The sequence below is a fragment of the Fistularia commersonii genome, chromosome 18 (assembly GCF_037954325.1).
Source record: "Fistularia commersonii isolate RoL2024-O1a breed Wild chromosome 18, RoL_Fcom_v1.0, whole genome shotgun sequence".
Taxonomy (NCBI): domain Eukaryota; kingdom Metazoa; phylum Chordata; class Actinopteri; order Syngnathiformes; family Fistulariidae; genus Fistularia; species Fistularia commersonii.
In genome coordinates this window covers 2,137,501-2,153,286 of record NC_141301.1, presented here as the reverse complement: position 1 = coordinate 2,153,286, position 15,786 = coordinate 2,137,501, and the positions used below count along the sequence as shown (strand labels likewise).

At 48.5% G+C, this 15,786-nt stretch overlaps 2 protein-coding genes across 2 annotated transcripts in view; one reads left to right on the top strand and one right to left on the bottom strand.

Moving 5' to 3' along the window:
- Positions 1-346: 346 nt before the first annotated feature.
- On the bottom strand, positions 347-9,868 carry cep126 (centrosomal protein 126). Its single transcript, XM_086164948.1, has 11 exons — positions 9,706-9,868; positions 9,351-9,461; positions 5,910-6,055; positions 5,707-5,812; positions 5,238-5,406; positions 2,991-4,758; positions 1,594-1,712; positions 1,257-1,320; positions 963-1,142; positions 785-849; positions 347-696 (listed from the first exon to the last, which is right to left on the bottom strand). The coding sequence occupies exons 1-11, from the start codon at positions 9,738-9,740 to the stop codon at positions 613-615; spliced, it is 2,847 nt and encodes a 948-aa protein (XP_086021074.1). The 5' UTR covers positions 9,741-9,868; the 3' UTR covers positions 347-612.
- Positions 9,869-10,540: 672 nt separating this feature from the next.
- The window catches only part of trpc6b (transient receptor potential cation channel, subfamily C, member 6b), a 10,947-nt gene continuing 5,701 nt past the window's right edge, over positions 10,541-15,786 (top strand). Inside the window, exons 1-7 of the mRNA XM_086163993.1 lie at positions 10,541-10,699; positions 11,759-12,513; positions 12,611-12,796; positions 12,896-13,060; positions 13,141-13,357; positions 13,643-13,870; positions 14,013-14,277. Coding sequence (XP_086020119.1) covers positions 11,794-12,513; positions 12,611-12,796; positions 12,896-13,060; positions 13,141-13,357; positions 13,643-13,870; positions 14,013-14,277 — 1,781 coding nt within the window. The 5' untranslated portion in view covers positions 10,541-10,699; positions 11,759-11,793. The remainder of the gene's footprint in view (positions 10,700-11,758; positions 12,514-12,610; positions 12,797-12,895; positions 13,061-13,140; positions 13,358-13,642; positions 13,871-14,012; positions 14,278-15,786) is intronic.

Below are 15,786 nucleotides of genomic sequence, written 5' to 3'. Positions count from 1 at the left end.
GCACACCTATTTTGAACACGGGAGATAAAGAATTAATAAGCAGCTATTTCTTTTCACGCAGAACGTGAGAGGGTGCCCATTTGCAAAGGCTAATTCCAGTTCGGGGGGGACGAGGAGGCAGCCGACCTTGTTGGGCCTGTAGGTTGAGTTTGAAGCGTCGGACGGTAAATGCCGTTCCTCCAGCTGTCAGAGCGAGAAGAACGCGACATTGACGTTCCGACGCTCGGCCGAAAGCTTTCCCAGACATTTATCGACGACAAGACGTGGTTCAAGACATACAAACATCTGTGAAGTTATAAAAAACACTTTGTCCGTCGTGTTTTCCTCAAGAGTTTTCTATCACATTGTAGTTTTATTTTTATAATGTAATGACAGGATGAGACACCGCTGAAAATAAATAGGTATATTTGAAAAGAAACTAAACAGTGCTTCTTGTGTGTTTTAAGAGCAGGCGGGAAAATAAAAATGAAGTTTGGTTTCCTTGTGGTAATGTTCTTTTTTTTTTTGCAGGCACGTTCAATTTCAATGTCCACTGAGGGGGTTTGGTTTTGTTTTTGTAGCGCTAGAATGTCTGGTCGCACCGTGTGATGGGATTCAAGACCTCTGCCGAAGTCAGGGTTCCTTCTGGTGTGGCGTAGAGTCCTTGGCGGCGGATGCGTTGCGCCCGTGGTCGTCCACAGCCCCCGCTTCTCTTTTCTGGACAAAAAAAAAATAATAACACGTTCAGCAGGAGTAGCTTCCTGTGTGCAGGTAAGAGTAGCTTCCTTCAGAAGTCCATACTCACAGAAGGTGCATCACCGAGTCCAAGGCCGTGTGTGCAAGGGTTCCTCCAGACGTGTTGGTGCACATCTACAAAATAACAACACGCGGACCGCCGGACACGGCGGCATGTCATTAGCGCTGTGCTGCACAGATGACGCCATCATGGCCGCCTTCCAAGCGCAGGACGAGAATTAGCTCACAGCGTAGCCGGTAGTTGAGTTTGTCCAGGGACAGCAAGATCTTCTGCTCCTCCATGGAAATGGAGGTGGCTCCGCGCTGCTGCACGCCGGCACAGGACGTTTCCGTGGCAGCCGCGATATCCCTCTCCACTGGTGGACCTTCAGCAGCGACCAGGTGAGATCTGGACATGGTTTTTAACCCTGGGGGGTTGGAGAGGGCAAACTAAAAACATCATCTCACACACAGACAAGTGGAATTTCACTTTTATCAGCAGAAAATAAAGCGCCGCACAGGACAACTGACAAAATGAATACCTCCAACCAGAGCGGGCATTTCGGATGCATCCGAGTTCGGCCTCTCGGGGTCTGCAGACCTCGGCTGCACAAAACCAGAAAAGCGCACATTAGTTTCCGCAGCACACGGCTGATTATTTATCTCATCGGTTTAAAGTTGCATTCACAGGCCGTCTCATCACATTTTCACCCAAGTCCATCCAGTTTTCTTTTCAAAAGCACACACTCCAGTTGGTTTGGCTTCCTAAATACAGCGTGAGGAGCACTGCGAGAACAGATTCCACTACTACACCCATCCACTAATCCCAGGCAATCCTTCCCCCCTCGTTTGCCCCACAGGGCAACAGCGTGCAGGTACCTGAGACGGCTGAGGAGGCCTTTTGTTCCTGGAGCCGGGAGGCCTCGTGCTCCGCTCCGTGCCGGGGCTCCTTCCGGCAGGACCACCCTCCGAGCCCGGTCTGCCAGACGGGGTTTTAGCTGGAGGACGAGTCACATGTCAGTACTGCGTGTATCGACGTTTACCGAGCGTCATGATTAAAAAAAAAAAAATTTCAAATGAAGAAATACATAGGAAAATCAAACCAAATGACATGAACTATTCGCTATCATTCTATTTATCTCTCTCTCTTTATATATATATATATACACAGATATAAAAAATGGCTATATGTAATATGGCTGAAAATGACGCTGAATCATGCCTGGTGGTGCTGGGGTCTGATACACTTCACATTTTTTACATGCTGCACATTAAATTTGCAAGTGTTTTTTGTATTTGCAAGTGTTATTTGCAGTCCCTGTGTCCTCTATTGTAAGTCGCTTTGGATAAAAGCGTCTGCCAAATGTAATGTAATGTAAATTAAGCAGAAATATGGATCCCTGGTTTGAGTCCCACCAGGGGGCCTGTGTCTGTGGAGTTTGCAAGTTCTGAGTACAGGATAATGGGCAAAGATAATGAATGATTTTATTTATTTCCGTGCATTTGAAGGTGACGCACACGTGCCGAGGCAGTCAATCGTTTTCATTTTCAAAATAAAACGCATGTGGTTCATCGTCCTTCTACTGTTTTGCGTTCCTGCTCTGACTGAACAACAGATGTTGAAAAAAGTCACCAACCAGATCGAGTGCGGCGAATAAAACGATGACGTTTTTTTTTGTTTTTTTTTCTGGCCACATTGGAAAAATGTTGTTACGGCCAAAGTTCGAAAGGGTATTAAACCGTAATTAAATCATCAATGGCGACGTGGAATCGAAGGGCGGATAAAGGCGAGACGGCCGACAGTCGGACGAGAGGTTTCCGGGGTCGTGTTTGTCTTTTCTGAACGCTCAAGCTTCAAAAGGACAAAATGTGCGATCTATTATCCAGATCAGTATCAATGAATTGGCGATAGATGAACGGTTTCGAGACGTTTTCCAGTACGCGACGCACCCTGATGAAAAAAATGATCCCCCATTAAATAAAAATCCATTTGGAACCCGTTCCCTGCTTTCTCCATTTGGAGCGATTACATGCGACGACGGCTGCAGAGAAAAAGACGGGGGTGATTTAAGGGTCACCGGGATAAAAGGGAGGAATATTTGCTTCTGCGGTTAATAATCGTCTGTAACTCTATATTTCAATTTCAATGGCCGAGACACGAATGTGGCTGAGAAAAAAAAAAAACAAAAACACGCATGTGAGTATAAAGTGTGTGCACACACGGATGGGAGCCAAGCCCGCGCCGCGTGAGGGTCTCGAAGCCAAACATACATTACCATTCTTGGTGGTTAAGGCGCTGCGGACACAGCGCCAGAGCTTTGAGATCTCATCGTCTGTGGGAGTGCAATCTAAACACAGGCCTTTTCCATCGTGCACCGGCGCTCTTCTTCTACTGCAACCCTGACCGGCCACATGACCTAAACTAGGCATGCTCATTACGTTGGCGGCCGGGACGGGGCAGGTACAAGAGGGTGACAGCGGCGTGTACACAACAGCGCTATCTGCCCGGATTACGCGCCGCGCTAGCGGCGAGGAATAAACGTCCGGATCTGCAGCCGGAGCTTGTTTACGGTCGACTCCGGCCCGGCCCCCGCCATCTGGAGTCCTAATGGCATACGGCTTTTTTTCCTGCGTGGATTCGGCCCTGGCTGGTGGGCGGGGCGTCAGCATCTTCCCCTGGGTCCTGGCAATCTGACTCACCTCGGTGGCAGATTGAGGTCGCACCACAATGCCCTTTCTAGTCCGCGAGGAAACAAGACCCCCTGAAACTGCGGCGGACAGTTCCCTCTGGGGGACCTTGGGGCCGGCGGTCCTGGTGCTGCACCGCGGCGCCTTGACCTCTGCTACACCTTCCTGGGGCAGGCTGACTTGAACCCCAACATCTGCCCACGCCTGCCTTGTAAAGTGATAACCAGGGGACGCCGCAGGGGTCACGGCGGGTCCGGGCTCGGAGGCCCCTGAGACGGCGGCGAGACTTAGCCGGTGGTCCTCCGAGCTGTCCTTTGACCGAGACGGGTGTGACGATCTCCCCTTCATCTGCCCTTTGTCCCCGTTCTCCTCGTCAAACCAGCGCAGCTTCTTCACGACGCTTTCCCCTCGCTGGCCCTTTGCTTTGATCCGGGTCAACTCGATGCTATCTCTGATCGCTAACGCTACCTGCTTTGCGAAAAACAAGTGTCCGGAGCCGTACGCACGCGCGGCGACCCCCGCCGCGCATCTGGATTCCTTTTTTAGGATTCCCTTAACGAACGTGACGTGACGCGCTGAACCGGTCGTTCCCGTCGGCGCGGGCAGCGCTCGCTCGGGTCCATCTGACTCAATATTAGACCCGGTTGCGGCAAGAATCGACTCCTCGGTGTGCAGGTCTGAGTTTGTAGCCTTGTTGAGGTTGTTTACAGCGGCATCAAGCTCCTTCCGGGAAGGCAGATAGTGGTTTTCGTTTCCTGTTTGCCGGGCAGACTTATCTTGTGAGGAGTTATCTGATGCGCTATCATTGCAGAAAAAGTTTGGCGGATGGAGGGCTTCGAACAAAGGCTTGTCTTTGCCGCTTTTGTCCAACAGGAGGATTCCTTGAACGGATGAATATTTTAATTGTCCTTCATTAAAGACCATCTGCGGTTTGAGAAACAAAAGAGTCTCTTGTTCAGAACCTTGCGGCTCCGGTACTTTGTTTTCGGCTTTACTCGTGCGAACGGCGTCACCGCAAATGTTCCGTGGGACCTTCACCTCACGGCGCTGAGGGCCCACGCTTGTTATTTCATTGAGATGTATTAAGCTGCAGCTGTGCAGGCCAGACAGCGTTTCTGTTTTCGCCGGCGGATCGGTGGATGCGAAGCCCCAGTGGGCTTCACCCGCGATTCTTTCGGGTTCCTCCGGTTTCCCCGGGTCTTCGCGAGGGTTCTCCGACTTGACCACGATGAAGGAGCCGGAACACGGTGGCGTTTTGGCAGCAGGGTTGGAATCGGTGGTGTCCAAACTGTCTTTACTCGACAGGCTTTCAGAGAGACTTTCGGAAACGCAGCAGCCGGACAGGAAGTGGTTATCCTGAAACATGGAGGCAAAAGAAGAAATGAGGAGCTGCAAATAAAAAACACAATTTCCTATTTTTTCACGTACACTTTGGCCCTTTTTATGGGTGAAACGCACCAAGAAGTGAAGCCACGGCTGTAAAATACTTAGAAACCTAATTGGCCTAATAGGTTAAACAGCCTGCTGCGCCAAACGGTGGACCAAGGAGTCAAATACCATCAAATACTGTTCCTGTTTTTCACTATCAACTAAATAAAGGAAATGTGTAGAGCCTTTTAGAGGTCGCCCACAGACACAGTTTACTCCGATCAATATGTTGCCTTTCAGACGATAAAACTGCTCAAACGGCGTCTGAAAATGAAGGTTTTCTGCTTCAAAAAGACTGGATTTATTTCAAAGCTGTTGTTTTTTAAACAACATTGCAGCAGACACTGCAGCGCAGAGGACCTCCTGCAGGGCCTGTGTGTTAACCCCACATGAAATCACCAGCGTGCCTGGGTAATGCAATCCGCTTGCAGGTCTTGTGTTTTCAGAGGTTCCCGGCGGGTCACGGCACGAGCGCCGTGCTCTTGAGGCAGGCCGGCGTGGGCTTCGGCTGCAGAGGCCGGCCATTGACGGAAGGACTTGCACACGGCGGGGAGCCTGGGAGAGGGAGTGCAGCTCCTTTAAGAGGGAAGGTTAAAAAAGAAAAGAGGTAGATTGAGTGACTCATCCAGGAAGTTAACAAAGCTGTGCTCAATAAACCGAAATAAAAACATTCACAAAACAACAGCTTGACGTTATTTGTACTTCTTCTCGTCCACACAGGTTCATAGGGAGCGGGAACCAATCCCTGCTGATATTGGGGCGGGAGGCGGGGTTTAACCTGAACTGTCACCTGTCAATCACAGGGCCACATGGAGAGACATCCTCCCATTAAATGATTAATCAACCATTTTTTTTTTTTTTTTTTTTTTTTTTTACCTGAAAATGTTAAAGTGGCTTGTGGGGACACGCCGGGGCATCGGACTTCCGAGGCCGTTGATTTGACTGAGTGCGTCTTCAACAGTTACAGCAACCCTTCCGTGAGCTGAGCCGCCACAAAGGGAGGAAAAAGAGCATGAAAACACCCGGCAACGCAAAGTGCATCCAGTCTGTTGCCGCACAACGTCGGTTCTGTCACTCACTTTGTCTTTGCCTCTGAGAGGGAGGCAGATGAGCTCTCTGGAAACGCTCGGTCGCATCCTGCACTCTTTCCCGGCGCAGCTGGAGGATGTTCTCTCTGTGCCGCTGCTCCTGAACGTCCCACTGCTTCCGCCTCTCCTCCAGAACCCTGCACCGCGGGAAAAAAAAAAAGAGCAGAGAAAGGAAGTCTTCACGGAGCGACCCCCCCCCCCCCCAGCCCCTCTGCAACTCCACTCTTTTATTTTAAACAGTCATCAGTTGACTTCAACGACTTTCATTTTGAAAAATAATCAAGGAAATCAATATCAAGGCCCCTGTCAAACGACCCACCGGCTGTGAGAGCGAGTTGCAGCGCAGGAACTGAGGGAATAGCTCACAGCAAACATTATTTTGAACGTAATTACATGTGTAGGGGATCGGTACTGGAGTTTAATATCGTGTGTATTAATATTGTGTGGCGGTTGTGGTTATTGTTGTGGGTGGTTTATCTTGTTTAATGATGTCTTCCTTCTTCACGGCGTGCCGACTGGTTCTCACGAATCATCTCCAAAAAGAAACATCAGTTTATTTTCAGTTTTCCTCTCCCGGTTGCCAGATGAAGAGCAGTGAGTCGCTGCAAAAGGCAGCCTTCTGCTGTCATTAATCCCAAAATCCACTTTAATCCCGACGAACTCTTGTCAAGACTTTCTCGGCTCCGCCGGGATGCTCTTGCGCCGAGCGTACGGTGAACACTCCCCCCGTTCCTCATCGCTCTGATAGCGAGCACCATCATCTGGTCAAAATCTCATTTTTGAATTTTGGTCTCCTGGAACAAAACATTCCCATCAGCCCCTGGGATTAGCCACCGGTGGGGAGGGTTTGTTCAAGGCTGCCCAGAAACTCCCTGGATATAGCAAGCTGGGCACAAGTACAGGCTAAAATGAAAAATAATGAATAATTCTTGTGCTACAGATTGTTGAGCTCGTACTGTACCATATTTTTTGCACGATAAGGCAAAATCCTTACATTTTCTCAAATATCGACCACGTGCCTTATGTATGAATTCTATTTGTGCTTACTGATCTCAAACCAATTTTATGTGGTACACTGCGCACAAAAATCTGTCAAAATGTTTTAGTGCGACTTTGGCCAGAGATGAAGCCCCGGCGTCTTCGAAGCGAAGCCGGAGCAACCATGAACCAATCAGAGAACAGTACGTTGTAGGCTTACCTCCGCCACTTTTTGTAATAGTGGTATGTACTGTGCTTCAATATATTTGTGTGTATGAGGATTCCCAATAATGGCACCTGTTAGAAGACATGCTTGTGAAGCGGTATTCAAACTCAAGGCTATCAGTCACGCAGTAGATGATGAGAATAGAGCAGCCGCCAAAGAATTCAACATTAATGAATCAATGGTATGGAAGAGGAGGAAGCACGCAGATGAATCCGGCTGAGAAAAGAAGACCGAACGGTTTCGGAGGGAATAAAGCGAGATGAATACCGTCTTCACGAAACTGACTTTTGTTTTGCTGTACATACCGTATGTTTTAACATGCAACTTATCATGCAATCTGCCTTATGGCCCGAAAATTACGGTAAATTACAATTCTGAGTGGCACTGTGGTTAGCGTTTCCACCTCACAGCAACCCCCTGTGACTGCGTGGGGTTCCTCCCTCACTCCAACAGCATGCAGGAGGTCTAATGGAGACCCTGAATCATCCAGACAATTAAAAGAGTGGATGGTTGTATGCATCTATATGTGACCCTGTGATCGACCGGTCCGGGGTGAATCCCGCCTCAGGCACAATGACAGCTGGGATAGCCTCCAGAACCCCCAAAACGAAAAATGAATATAACACCCTCCTGCTATGGCAAAGAAACGCAAACAAATCTGAAATCTGTAAGTGAAAATCATTTGATATCCCACTGAAGCCAGAGAGGCATTCAAGAATATCTGCGAAAGCGGTGCTTTAAAATCCAAGACGCTGCTCTACATCACACTGACTCCCCGCCAGATAACCACACCAGAGAAATGGTTTTCGATTACCAAGATTAGAAACAGCCAACTCAGCCGGCGTGGGCGACAAGGAGGCAGGTATTTAGAGGGTTATTCATATCTGCAAGCGGGGGAATCAAGCCTCTGGGAGGGCCCAGGATTTACGGTATCAGAGAGGCGAAGCTCCCCCGCCTCCACATCTATTTCAGGTGTAAAACTCTAAAATCCCACCCGTGCCATCGATCACTCCGGGGTGGCTGAGAACCGGGAGAACCGTGAGCTGGCTTTCCAGGAAGAATGTTTACGGATAAAGCGCCGTCGGCCCAGCAAGGAGAAGGTAATAGATGCTGCTTAGCTGAAAATGTCTGGGTTCCTCTCATTCACTCACATATATTCTCTCTTGCTGCGATGGACTTTCATCCCTTTCCTCTCCAGAGAATATCTCCACCTCTCAAGATATTCCTCCACCTGTTCTCTGCTCTCACAACAGATCACAATGTCATCTGCAAACATCAGGATCCATGGAGATTCCTTTCTGACCTCATCTGTCAGCCTGTCCATCACCATCAGAGCTGATCCCTGATGAAGTCCCACCTCCACCTTCTGTGACGCCAACGCTGTTCGTTTTTATAATAATGTTTACGCTATCATTATTTCTTATCAATACATATCTAAATGCATTGCCGACAGCAAAGCAGGAATTTTACTGTACATGTTTCTGCACTGTGCATGTGACAATAAACGCTCTGAATCTTTGAATCCCGAGTCTCTCTATTACCAGTTACTTCTTGCAGTGCACCAGTCGTAAACTACTGCGCTCAGCTATTTGAAAATGAACAGAACCAGCAAAAAAAAGGGGCAGACGAAGTGGTCCGAACTCCCCTGGCCTGCTATGCCACAGAGAGGGCTCCAGCACTTGCCCAAAGTAAGTTAGGGGGGTTCTTCACGCGACGAAGCTGCCTGATAGTCCGTGGTTATTATCCCCAAATGCATTTGGCTCTCCACGTTGTCCCTGTTGTATTCCTCTTCTTCACGGCAGCTTGTTTTTGAGTGTGGAGCTTCAGGTGCACGTCACACCGGTCCTCACAGTGCTCCCTTACTGCCCGTGGGGAATGTTAAATATGGAACTGTATGAGCCCAACAATCTGTAGCACCAGAATTATTAATTGTTTTTCATTTTAGCTTGTATTTGTGCCCATTTCTCACTATATCCAGGGAGTTTCTGGGCAGAAGGCTAAGCCAGAAGGCCACTTCCTGGAAAGCTAATTCGAGCTGGACAGTTTTTACGACAATGTGTGTTTGAATACAGACATAGTGTTAGTGCCAGTGTTAGACATAATTTTTCTCTGAAAAAAATCATGTCAAGAGATGATGCTTAGTTTTTCGTACTTTTCAGGTCCCGGTGAGCCCCCATAGCAATGAGAAATTAAGAGCTAATATGCTAATGCTAATAACAGACACTGACTTCCGGCGTCGTTTGGTTTCCAGGGAGAACCTGCGGGCTCGGCTTCGACAGCGCCGCTGCTCCTCCACCAACAGCTGCCTCTCCCTCAGGAGGCCTCCGTCTGGCCCCAGCCTGTGTGGAAACGTCAAGGATTTCTTTTTGTTTTCTTTGACTTTTAAATGAGCGCTAAACGTCGGCGACAATTTCAATTCGAAGCAATAAAAGTGGTAATGCTGCGAGGACAACCCCGCCCGGCTGTCGTGTTACTTACAGACCTTCGCTATTAATTATTCATGAACCTGCTCGGAAAACAAACAAACAAATAAGTTTCAGTCAAGTTTAAAACAAACCCCCATTCAGATTTAAAGTAGGATACGAGTGGTAGGAGAGGTTATCCCGGGGAACTTGCATCCTCCACCCCCGGGGGGGCCGGCGGGGCTCCTCGACGCCCCCCCTCCCCCGCTAGCTGCTACGTTAGCATGGTCAAGCTAGCATCACTCATCCCGTGACGATTTTAGCCCTCTTCGCGGAAATCACAAATGCACATAGCGGCTGTTTTTGATAGGTAATTAAAGCCCTATAAACGATTTAAAGGAGTAAGGAGACCACGGTGATATGGAGGAGCAGTCTGTGTACAGTTCCTCCATGATAGCAACCGAGGACGCAGCTCCTTGACGACAGCGACCGCCGCTGCAGTACCAAAGACAGCCAGCAGAGGGCGCACCGCGACAGACAACCATGCTGCCTTCAGGTACCCGTGGAAGCGTCGTAATTTTTTTAGTCTCCACTTTGCGGAATTATGTTGCTCTCATCCGCATCTACGGCATTTTATACCACAATAAAATCAGGGAAAGTTGGAAAATTGTGTGTATTTTATTGTGAGTACATTGGCACATTTTCAAGCATCCTTGTAAACTTGTATTTTAAATGCACACACCGGATAATGGCTCACATGAAATGGGTGTTATAATTCGGCGGTGCCGTGCGTTAAGAGGATTTTGGTAAACCTGCTTTTCCGGGATTGTCTCCTGTGGAGCCGCGGCTCCATCAAATATAATCTCTGAGATTGACGTCTTTCATCATATTGACAGTCGGTGCATATTTGCGCAGCCTATTGCATTAGTCTGGGTGTTTAAATGACAAGGCTTCTCTAGACCTCTCTCACGGGTTGCGAGGATAGTTCAGCAATGTATGATATAAAAATATAAAGTAGACGACACGGTGCCAAAACCTGCCCGAAACCGCCCACTGGGCGTGTAGAAGCTGCACCGACGGCAGGTGGGAGTCTCTGGCAAGTGACTCAGTCGTTGCAAGTTGCATCCCTTCGCCTGTCTGCAGGTTCCTCTGCCGGTGGATCCGTCTCCCTCAGGGTAAGAGAACTTTTGCACGATCCTTTTTAAATCCGGAAAACAGTTGACATGTAAAAAAAATTTTTTTTTTTCAGTCATATTATCATCTTTTGGCTAAGTGGAATAGAGTAATAAATAGAGTCGAATTTAAGGGTGACGTACGGCACAGAATTATAGGTTTTATACTACAAATCTTTTGCATTGCTTGCTGCAGCACTATTTAATTTAATTTAATTTTATTTTATTTTAGTAAATTTAATTTTATCCAATTTCATTTGATTTTATTCAATTTTATTTTATTTTATTGTGCATCACTCTCCCGGTATCACTTGTCTCACCTCTTCAGTTGGATCCAGAAGGCCTTTTCTTAGTGGAAAACACCAGCTTAGTCCAGGTGGATGCACTTTCCTTGTTATTAAGGCACTAAATAAACACATAGACAGATAGATTAAAACTAGAAGGAGACAATTAACGTTTCACGGTTTGCCGTTGGAAGAATTCTGCATTGCACACGGAACCCGCGGTCACTCTATTAAGCTAATCTTTTTAACACAAAATTATGGCTGAACGAAAGGACACTGCCATCCGTAATCATCATCTAAGCTGGATCGATTAGCTTGCGGGGGATAACCAAGTTATCAAAATGCAATCACTGGACACAAACTGCATTACTTCTTGGCCGTGATTCACAATGTAATGAAAGATCGTCACCGGATGGGGTTAAGAATGAGAGTCACATTCCGCTTGGGCTCAAAATTTTAGCCTTCACTCGCAAAGCGAGACGTGCGAGATGCATAACTGGCCGAGGTTGAGGTCGAGTGGAAGGGCGGCGTCGGGAGCAGGACGTGGCGGGGAGCAGATGATGAGTCCGTGGGTGGCGTCGCTCATGCAGGGAGAGTTATAATTCTCCGGACACCAGCTGCCCTTTCCGGATTTTCATCCGTGCGTCTCCCGAGCCGCTCCTCTCCGCATTCGGCGTACGGCTGCACGGCACGCATATGTGCGCGATCCCATTGTGTAATTATCATTAAATTATAAGTATTTCCATCCAAATCATCGATCGCCTTTCCTGTGTGTTAGCGGCGTTTAGATGGCGTGAGGAATGAGGAGCCGTGATGCCGCAGGAGGCGATGCCGAAACCCAGGAGACAAGCTCTACGCAGAGCCGGTTATCTGTTTCGCGGCAAATCCGGACCCAGCCTTTCCATGACGGAGGAGCGCTTCTTAGACGCCGTCGAGTACGGAAATATACCCGAAGTGAGGCGGATGCTGGACAAGCTGTCGGACCTCAACGTCAACTGCGTCAACTACATGGGCCAGAACGCTCTGCAGCTGGCCGTCTCCAACGAGCACCTGGAGGTCACCAAGCTCCTGCTCGGGAACAGGAACATCGCGAGGGTGGGAGACGCTCTGCTGCTGGCCATCAGCAAAGGCTACACCCGCATCGTGGAGGTCATCCTGAGCCACGAGGCCTTCACGGACAGCCGGGCGGACACGCGAGCTGACTTCTTTGCCTGTGAGGAGAACGGCACTCTTTTCTCCAGCGACATCACTCCCATCATCCTGGCCTCGCAGTGTCACTCCTACGAAATAGTGCACATACTCCTCGCCAAGGGGGCCCGCATTGAGCGTCCCCACGACTACTTCTGCAAGTGCGGGAGCTGCGGCGAGCAGCAGCGGCACGACTCCTTCAGACATTCGCAGTCCCGCATCAACGCCTACAAAGGTCTGGCCAGTCCGGCGTATCTGTCCCTCTCAAACGAGGACCCGGTGATGGCGGCGCTGGAGCTGAGCAACGAGCTCGCCGTTTTGGCCGACATCGAAAAGGAGTTCAAGGCAGGAGTGTTTTCACCGGCTCGCACGTGACGCGTTATGCAATCGGAAAAAAAAAAAAAAGGTGTCGGAGTTACCCGTGTCTCGCTCTCCGTCGCAGAACGATTACAAGAAGCTGTCGATGCAGTGCAAGGATTTCGTGGTGGGGCTCCTGGATCTGTGCCGGAGCACCGAGGAAGTCGAGGCCGTCCTGAACGGCGACGCCGACGCACGTCCGAACTCCGCCACCCTCTGCAGGCAAAACCTCATCAGGTTGAAACTGGCCATAAAATACGAAGTTAAAAAGGTAAGCGTCTTGATTTATTGACTTGTTTTTTTTTTTTTTTTTTTTTTTTCTGCATTCGACCTTGCGCTCGCCGGCGTAATCCGTCTCCCTCACCTTCAGTTCGTGGCGCATCCAAACTGCCAGCAGCAACTCCTTTCCATCTGGTACGAGAATTTGTCCGGGCTGCGTCAGCAAACCACGGCCGTCAAGATCCTCCTGGTCCTCGGCGTGGCCGCGGGGTTGCCCGTTCTGGCCTTCATGTACTGGCTCGCTCCATCAAGTAAGGTGAGTGAAGGAAACAAAACCAAAGGTCAAAGTTGGAGCTTCATCAACCAGGAAATGGACTTTTTCTGCTTTTCTGCCAGTTAGGGAAGCTCATGCGCGGACCATTCCTTAAGTTTGTGGCCCACGCCGCGTCCTTCATGATCTTCCTCTGCCTGCTGGTCCTGAACGCGGCCGACCGCTTCGAGGGGCCGTCTCTGCTGCCCAACATGACCAGCCGCGATCACCCCTCGCAGCTGTTTCGGATGAAGACCACCCCTTTCACGTGGATGGAGATCCTCATCATCTCCTGGGTCGTCGGTCAGCAGCTTCCGCTCTCGGCAATCCAATCTTACGCTCGCTCTTTGCTCCGTAGGCTCGGCCGACGATAACGCCGCATTTTCCGCGTACGTTACGATCCTGAGCGACTCCTCGCTTAACTTTCCTCGACAGCGGAGATTTTATATCGGCCTGAAAACCCCGGCGGTCGGTCGGGGCCGATCCGTCACATTTACAGTTTTGACGCGACAAATGAAACGAGACATCATCCGGTTGCCGGAGAGGAATTCGTTTTCCGTCAACTGAGATGTCTTTCTCTCCCTGCAGGGAAAATTTGCGAGGAGTGTAAAAACATTTGGTCCCAGGACATCAGGGAGTACATCTCAGAGCCCTGGAACCTCCTTGACTTCAACATTTTGGCCATTTTTATGACCTCTTTCATGGCCAGACTGATGGCCTTCTGGCACGCGTATTCCGCCCAGTGCTACGTCGACGAGCACTACACCGACCTGTCTAACGCAACCTTGCCCTTCGAAATCCAGTACTTTCAGCTCGGTAAGTGGCAGGAAACATAAATAAATCAAGCGCAATCAACCGTCTTTCCCCTGGATACGCAGTAAACCTTGAGAAACTCCCGTCTTTTCGCCTTGGCCGAATGGAAATCCATAAACACCCGGGCGTGTGTGTTGGTTTTCAGCCCGCATCAACTGGATGCGCTCGGACCCGCAGCTCATATCCGAGGGTCTGTACGCCATCGCGGTCGTCCTGAGCTTCTCCCGCATCGCCTACATCCTGCCCGCCAACGAGAGCTTCGGCCCCTTGCAGATCTCCCTGGGGAGGACGGTGAAGGATATCTTTAAGTTCATGGTGATTTTCGTGACCGTTTTCGTGGCGTTCATGGTGGGCATGTTCAACCTGTACTCGTACTACCTCGGAGCGAAGCACAACGACGCCTTCACCACGTGAGTGTGTCTACACCCGCGCACCGTACCGCAATCCAATGCAACACATCCTCTAAAAACAACGAAAATCCACTAACGTTGAGCCGAAATCACCCGACTACACTTAATGCTACAAGTCTACTAATATAAGCGTATGCCATATTTTCTCTCCGGGAAAACAAAGTGGCCACTTTAAGTTGAGAGAAGGGTACTTTTAAAAGTGTTTAAAGTCTAGAGGGAATGTACCACCTTTTAACAGAAGCACAGATCTTATTTTGTGCTACAGCTGGCGTTTAATGTACTCGAAGAGACGATCCAAACGTACTTCAGCATTCATCTAGTGTACCGTTACTATACTTTTCACTCACATTGTAGTATCTGAGTACACATCAACTGATACAGTACTGCTCAAGCACTTGTGCGATGTCAGATATTTTAAGCTGTAATTGAAATGTGCTGTGAAAGTAATAACGGCTGGTTGACGCCGTATGTCCAAATATTGTTTTTTTTTTCCAGGTATTAAATGTCTTTATCCCTTCGAGAGGGAGAGACGGGGCGGAGATGGGGGGGGGGGATGGGAGGAAGTGGGGGGTGTAGAATGTGTGGAGGCAGTTGCAATATAATAACCTGACAGCTGGGAATCAAAGTGGGGCACTTGATCCTTGGGACGTCTCCACCCATATGGCGTGTTGCTTTGGCGTGTTGCTTTACCACACGGCAACACCTCCTCCGTAGGAACGCTCATCTTGTACGGCATTAACTGCAGCATGGTTTCACTATTTGCAACTGTTTGTACACACACACACACACACACACACACAAATACATACCAACATATAGACACAATCCTGTCACACAAACAAATGTGAAACTTGCAACCATTGTAGGAAAAGAATGATAATGGACACACACACATACATACGTATGTACATAATTCATACATATATAATGTACACAAATAAACATACATGCATATATATACACACGTCATATACACGTGCACACATTCATACACATACGACACAAATACTTACATATGATTAATACACACATGTGTACATGCATTCATGCATATATGCACACACACATATACAAATACATAATTCATACTTATACACAAGCACACATATGCACATGCACACATTTACGCATGCACACACACACACACACACACACACACACACACATACATACATACCTACATTCAAATATGCATATACACATGCACACACGTATACATACATACATACAAACCTACAAACATAATTCATACATACACATACATGCATACATAGATACAGAATTCATACATATACACAAATACATACACATACACATGCATATGCACCCACACAGACACACACATATACATACATATGTGCATACAAAATTCATAAATATATACACACACACACACACATGTTGAACACACACAACGCAGACCCTGCAACCATGCAAGAAAATGATGATGACACACACACAGACAGACAAATAAATAAATGATTCATATATATATATATATATATATAT

Bases quoted from the DNA above. Each gene is read 5' to 3' on its own strand.
- cep126 (XM_086164948.1), bottom strand. From the start codon at position 9,740: ATGCAAGTTCCCCGGGATAACCTCTCCTACCACTC. The intron at 6,056-9,350 runs GTCAGTGTCTGT...CCCGCGGTGCAG, and splicing joins GAAACCAAACGACGCCGGAA to GGTTCTGGAGGAGAGGCGGA. The intron at 850-962 runs GTGAGCTAATTC...GTTATTTTGTAG, and splicing joins ACTCAACTACCGGCTACGCT to ATGTGCACCAACACGTCTGG.